Source organism: Alligator sinensis, unplaced genomic scaffold (genome assembly GCF_000455745.1).
Source record: "Alligator sinensis unplaced genomic scaffold, ASM45574v1 scaffold143_1, whole genome shotgun sequence".
Taxonomy (NCBI): domain Eukaryota; kingdom Metazoa; phylum Chordata; order Crocodylia; family Alligatoridae; genus Alligator; species Alligator sinensis.
Window position 1 is genome coordinate 1190035 of NW_005842156.1, and position 7409 is coordinate 1197443.

At 44.0% G+C, this 7409-nt stretch overlaps 1 protein-coding gene across 1 annotated transcript in view; it reads left to right on the forward strand.

The window, feature by feature from the left end:
* The window catches only part of LOC102386671 (collagen alpha-1(XXVIII) chain-like), a 62051-nt gene that overhangs the window by 4042 nt on the left and 50600 nt on the right, over positions 1-7409 (forward strand). The window contains exons 3-8 of the mRNA XM_014520804.2: positions 1866-2434; positions 3196-3216; positions 3738-3797; positions 5719-5772; positions 6241-6285; positions 6853-6879. Coding sequence (XP_014376290.2) covers positions 1866-2434; positions 3196-3216; positions 3738-3797; positions 5719-5772; positions 6241-6285; positions 6853-6879 — 776 coding nt within the window. The remainder of the gene's footprint in view (positions 1-1865; positions 2435-3195; positions 3217-3737; positions 3798-5718; positions 5773-6240; positions 6286-6852; positions 6880-7409) is intronic.

A 7409-nucleotide genomic window follows, 5' to 3' on the forward strand; every position in this document is an offset into this window, starting at 1 on the left:
GGGAAAGAGATGCATTTAAAATTGCACTGGAGGTCCGTGGCAGAACCAGAAAGATAAATTAGTCTTCTCAGTCCACAGTTCAGTACCCTATAAAGGTTCGTCTTCATGTAGGTATTCTATCTTCGGGGTCCTCAGCCTGGTGAGATAGCAAGTTAACAATGGTATAAATAGCTGGACATTCTTCATCTCAGGAGACGGCTTCACTTTTAGAAGGTTCCTTGTTCACCAAAGAATCTCCTCTCATGCCAGATGTTCCTTATCTCATACACTCTAAACCTCTGCCCAGACTTAGTTCAATTTCTGACAGACTCTTTACAACCTTCAGAAGGTTCTTCATAGATTCGTAGAGGCTAGGGTCAGAGGGGACCTCAATAGGTCATCGAGTCCAACCCCCTGCCTAGGTAGGAAAGAGTACTGGGGTCAGATGACCCCAACCTGATGCCTATCCAGCCTACTCTTAAAGACCCCCAAGGTAGGGGAGAGCACCACCTTCCTTGGAAGCCCATTCCAAATTTTGGCCATCCTTACCGTGAAGAAGTTTTTCCTGATATCTAGCCTGTCACTCTCTGTCAGTTTGTGACCACTGTTCCTTGTTACCCCAAGAGGCGCCCTGGTGAACAGAGCATCTCCGATCCCTTGCTGCGTCCCCGCTAATGAATTTGTAGGCGGCCACAAGATCACCTCTCAGCCTTCTCTTGTAGAAGCTGAAGAGGTCCAGGTCCCTCAGTCTCTCCTCATAGGGCTTGTCCTGTAAGCCCCTAACCATACAAGTGGCCCTCCTCTGGACCTTCTTGAGTCTATCAACATCCTTCTTGAAGTACGGCACCCAAAACTGGACGCAGTACTCCAACTGTGGTCTGACCAATACCGCATAGAGGGGAAGTATCACCTCCTTGGATCTATTTGACATGCATCTGCTGATTCATGATAAAGTTCAGTTAGCTTTGCTGATGTTTTCGTCACACTGACTCTTGTGCATCTTGGAGTCCACTATGACTCCGAGATCCCTTTCTGCTTCTGTGCTGCCGAGAGGGTCACTTCCCAGCCGGTAGATGTGCAATATATTTTTACACCCTAGGTGCAGCACTCTGCTCTGGTCCTTGTTGTACTGTATCCTATTGTGTACTGCCCACTTCTCTAACCTGTCCAGGTCTGCCTGTAATCATTCCCTACCCTTCAGAGTGTGTACTTCACCCCACAATTTAGTATCACCCGCAAACTTGGACAGAGTACACGTCACACCCACATCCAAGTCACTGATGAAGATATCGAAGAGTACAGGTCCAAGGACCAAACCCTGCAGAACCCCACTACCCACATCCTTCCAGGTCGATACTGACCGTCTACTACCACTCTCTGGATGCAACCGCTAAGCCAATTTGCCACCCACCGGACCAAGTAAACATCTATGTCACAGCCTCTTAATTTATTTATGAGAATAGGATGAGATACTGTATTGAAGGCCTTGCTAAAGTCCAAGAAAATTACATCCACTTCTACTCCTGTGTCTAAGCATTTTGTGACCTTGTCATAAAACAAAACCAGATTGGTCAGGCATGATCTACCTGCTACAAATCCATATTGGTTTCCCTGCTGCATTATTTTTCCTGCTGGACTCCCACAAATATGATCCTTCATAATCTTTTCAAAGACCTTTCCAAGGAAGGAGGTGAGACCACAAAATAGGGACCACGTCCATGTGCTTATGCAAGTATTCTGAATCTTCCAGAAAAAAATGGATTTTCACTTTCAAAGCATTTTAGAACATTTCAATGATGTGGTTAATGCAATTAAATGCATTTGTAGTTAAATATAATTGTAGTTAAATGTGAAGTAATTAAACACATTTATCTAACTATTTGTAGATGAAGACTGCCTCCTGGAAATGGTTTTCTTATTGGATAGTTCAGAAAGTGCTAAAGACTATAGTCATGAACAACAGAAAAAATTTGTCTTGGAAACAGTGGACAGAATGAAAGGACTTCAACTTAACTCTGGACGTACCCTCAGCTGGAGGGTGGCCTTACTTCAGTACAGCAGCACCGTTCTCATGGAACAAACTTTCCAAGATTGGAAGGGTCCTGAATCATTCAAATCTCACATTGCTCCCATAACCTACATTGGTCATGGAACCTACACAACGTATGCCATAACCAATCTCACCCAATTGTACATGACTGAAGGGACTCCCCGCAGTGTAAAAGTAGCTGTGCTCTTAACAGATGGTGTAGATCATCCAAGAAACCCAGATATTTTTGCAGCTACTGCTGATGCTAAACATCAAGGAATAGTATTCTTCACTGTGGGAATGACCAGAGTGGCTGAGGAGGTGGCCAATGCTGCCAAACTTCGGCTCCTGGCCAGTCCCCCAGCATCAAGGTTTGTTTTCAACCTCCAGGAGAAAGGAACTGTGGAGAAAATTCTCAAAGAAATGGTATGTATGGACACAGGTTTTATAAGAATTTCTAAAACTTACCCTCCCCTCGCTGTTTTTAATTTTTGGTTATTTTTAAATATTCTCTATTTTATACATAAAGCAACATTTTAATTTTTAATTCTAACATATTTCATTTGCCAATGAAGTCATTGCACCAAAATACAGAATTTCTCCTCCTGGAAATGAGCATGCTGAGTAACATTCCACTGTCGTAAGATAATGCCTTGTCAGTAGCCATTAATGACTCATTACAGATATTTCTCCCAAAACACTATCAGGAAATCATAATCTTCTCCAGGCACCTCATCAAAAAAGCAGTGAAGTCAAGGGAGTTTCTACCCTGAATTACTGGGCTTTTGATCAAGTTCTGTGTGCCCAAATCTCTTCTGTTGTGTTTTAAAATTTAATGTAAGGGTTCATGGAAGTTTTGCTGTCTATTTTATCTTTACTTATGACTTTATGCTTACTGTCTTATTGGAGTCAGAGCAGATATTCTGGCAGCATTTGTCTGACTAGGATGACCAGTGGTGGTTATACTGTGGATGAGGTCAAATAATTAAAGCAGAAGCTGAAATATATTAATATGGAAATATGTTAGTAGCTTGATGTTGAATTAATTAGTTGCTGAAAAAGGAAAAATACCGATGAATTGTAATCAAAGATGGAGAAAGCATCCTAGCTTTTGTAAGCTAAGGAAAACACATTTGTTCTCTCTGAGCTATAATTTCTAATATTGTTTTTAATGTCCATTTTTACAGAAAAATCAGGCAGAGGAAGGGGTAAGTATTAATTCTGCACAGTTGGTAAACAGTCCAAAAGACAAATTCAAATAAAAATCCATTACATTATATATGTATCCTGTTCATACATTGAGGAAGGTCAGTATATAAATCTAGTAAGGGCCAGACTGTGACATTATGCAGGGCAGTAAGGGCCTAAAAGGATGTAAAATGTCCCCTTTCTCACCTATATTGGCTACCAATACAGCAGATAGTTTATAAATTAGAACAGAGCACAGAGTCCATACTTGCCCTTATGAGAGGTTTGTTGCAAAGTCATGATTGACCCCATAGGGAACAACATGTGATGGTGTAGTGTGGATTTTTAGTTTGAGTGTACATTGGACACAGGAGTGATAGAATAACAGAATACAGTTAAAATATTACACATTACGTGCATTTTTATTTTATAGAATTAATTACACAATTGTAGATTAATAATATCATTTTTTTTTTAAGTTGGTAATTTCTGGCTAATTCATTAAAGTATACTGATTTGCTATGAATATTTTCATTCAAAGTGTCCCCAGGCTCCTATATGTAACTGTGAGAAAGGGGAAAGAGGCCTTCCTGGACCTGCTGTAAGTAGCTGTCATTTCTTGTTTTCCTTTTATTAATGATTCACATAAAGTGATATTAGGGTTGTTATAGTCGTTTTTAATGAATTACCTGAATTTAATCGCAAAGACACAGAAATATAGCTACAGTAAAAAGTCCTTTGCACCTACACTGTATTGAAGTGTCAAGTCAATGAGAAATACATTGAAAGAACTGCTGGAATACATAAGCAATTTCTCTGGCATTCTCTCTAAAAGGAAATAGCAATGCGAGTTATGATCTATCTTGAACCTGCTTTAATTATGGCATATGTGTAAAATAAGCATTGTTAAATAGCAAGAAGGTGGTGCTACATGGTGTAGAAGAGAAGAGCTATTCTACTTATAAAATCTTGACAGCCAGACCAGATGTGTCACACCAGCTTCAACTCAGAACTCTAGTCTCTCTGCGCATGTCCCCACAAGCATGCATGTATAGGGGCATGCATTTCCCACAGGACAGATAGCAGCGTCACAAATATGTGCTGCTGCTGTTTGTCCCTGACCATGCCTCTGCACACACACTTTTGAGCATGACAAAAAGACCTGGGTGGGGTAGGGGAGGCTGGGACCAACACTTGTGCTGGCCCAGCAGCCTTACCTGGGGTCCTGGGCAATGTTCCCTCTAAGGTGTAGCGATCCATGGGCACCCCAACTTGGTCCGTGAGTGCGCCGCTTCGGTCCATACGCTCTGCCTGCTCCCCGCCTCTGTGCCTCGCTGCAGCCTTTGAAAGGTATGCAGTGCCATGTGTGTGGGCCAGACAGTGAGGCACATGGCATCACTTTCAAAGGCTGCAGTGAGGCACAGAGGCAGGGAGCAGACAAAGCGCAGATCCCACCCACCCTTGCCCCATGCAAAGCTCGGGGGCTGGGCCATGTGCCCTCACTTGACTGCCTGCGCCGTGCATCTGGAGGGGCCACCGGGCTCTGACTGCAATCAGAGCCCAGCGGCTTGTCCAGGAGAAGGGGGGGAATGTGCTCCCCCTCCCCCGTGGTACATGCAGCAGTAGGAGCTGCAGCTGCCTGCCCACACCCCTGAATGAACCTCCAGGCTCCGATTGCCCCAGCCCAGCTGGGGCCCTATTCATAGTGAATGGCTGAACTGGATTGTGGGACAATCCCCACAGTGCAGGAGGGAGTGGGGCAGTGCCCTGTCTGTACTGCACTCCCTTCTGCACTGTGAGGATCTCCCACCCCACAGGCCCAGTGAAACATACCTCCCTGCGGCTGCGATTCTGGCTGGGACTGCATGGGTATCTCAGTATGTCCATCCCTCCCCACTCCTGCAGCAGCCTATGGCTGGGTTGGGGCAGGTGCGTGGCATTAAAAAGTTACTGCACGGCATGATGTTTTCTTGTGCGTGGCTGCGCATGCACGCAGCTTAGAAGGAACCTTGGTCCTGGGGGCCTCCCTGGGCATCAGTGGTGCCAAACTGGCTACTCAGAGCTTGGCCAGCAGCCAGAGCATGGCTCTGGTTGGCCAGGCTCTGGTTTCTGGTGGGGCACACTGCTGCTGTGTGCACTGCACCGCTGTTTTTAGTGGCAGATTTTTTTTAGGTTGAGATCTCCTGGTGTCAAAAAAAACTTCCACCCTGCAAATTAGTAGTGTGGTGCATTGGTGCACGTGCATTGCATGCATCTCAAATAGCTTTGAGGTGCTGCAAACCACAAGCGCATGCTCATGGGGATGCGTCCTCTAAGCAAAGAATGACAACAGATCCTGCAAGAGGCAATATTAGAAACAACCAGCTGAGACATGACATTTCAAGTCTGATAATTACACTAATTTGATTAATAGTCAAAAAAACAAATGGCCAAAAGATAACTCTTAAAATACTGCATATGTTGCCAAATAAAATCTTTTTAAAACTGTCATCTTGCATATAACTCTATTCTTCTGTTTGTAGGGTAAAAAGGGTCGTCCAGGTGATGATGGGGCACCTGGCCAGAAGGGACCAAAGGTAATATGGCTTTTAAAACTTAATAAAAGCACCCAGTATTTCTGCATGGATAGAAAGAAGCTTTCACTAGGCTGTGGTTCGGAAGAACAGGTGGAGGCAGAGGCTGCTGCGGGGAGAGGCAGTGGGAGCAGAGACAGTGGGCGGGTGGGCAGGCAGCTGCTGTGGCTCTGGCTTCTACACTGTGTCAAGACTGGAGGTAGAGCTGCAGCAACTGCCTGCTTCCTCACTGCCTTGTACTCAAATCCAAGATGGGAGGCTTTTCCCCTGTGTTAAATGTGTATACCATATTTACTCAAATCCAAGGTAAGAAGCTTTGCTCACCATGTTTTCTCCATGTTAAATGGGGGGGAAAGCCTCTTGTCTTGGATTCAAGTAAATAAGGTACATACTAAATACTAACAACCTGACTCCTATTTAATACACCATATTTGCGTGGTATGCCTGATGTTGATGCCGAATTCTTCATAGGGGGAGCCAGGCCTTAACGGAATTCCAGGAAGAGACGGAATAGAGGTAAGGAATGTTCCAAACTGCTGATTTATTTCAAGGAAATGATCCCAACGTTGCAATATGCATTATAATACTAACTAAATCTTTTCCATTCCAATTTCCCAGAAAGTAATTCTTTAACAAAATATAGCAGCTCAAAAAAGTAAATGGGGTGTCATTACCCAACATGTTTAACTCCTACATACCAATAATGGAAGTTACATACCAGCTGTGACAGTAGAGTCTTTTCTCACATGGTTTTGCCTTATATTTGTCATATTCAGCTTACAGTATAGTGTATGTTGTGTTAGTAGGGCAGTCAAAATATATTAAATAATTACCTACTTTTACTTTCCCATTTAAGGACTTGCTGCATTTGACAAGGGGAGGTATGAGATCCTTACCTTAGTAGCGACAGAGATGATGCACATGATCTGAATGTGATCCATCATTGCATCTGCATGTTCAATGGTCCATTATATTTTTCCAGAGAGACTATGGAATTATACCTTTCATCCATAGTGTCAAAATTAATTTACCTAAATCAGGTTAATGTTTTCTTATAATCATTTTAATTGTTTCTTTTCCTAGGGGAAATCTGGATACAAAGGAGAAAAGGTATAATTTTTAGTAAGAACTTTTAGTGGCATGTTGGCATTATCATTTATTATTATCACTTCTTTACTACTATGCTTGGGAGCCCTCCATGTAGACAAGAACCCCAATGTACTAGGTACTGGACCAACAAAAAATAAATACAAACGCAATTACCATAGTTACTCAAATCCAAGACAGGGATTTTTGAATCCCAGCTCAGAGCAGCTCCAGCTCCATTTCCAGCTCCAGCCTGGAGCTGCCACTGCTGCTGCCTGGAATCAGCAACCATAGAGTTAGCAGCAGCTGTGTTGAGTCCAGGTCCAGAGCCAGTTCCATGGGTTGGCGATTGGGTGGTAGTGTGGGCAAGCAGCATCACAGGTTGGGGATTGGAGAGGGAGAACAGGCAGGGTGAGGCAGCCAACATGGGGGGCAAGTGGCTGGAGTGGGCAAGTGGTGGGGAGGACAGGAAGCATGGGGGCAGGGGGCAGGGAGAATGATCATGGGGGGCAGGCACTAAGGGGGAAAGTGGGGAGTGGGGCAGGTGGGACAGG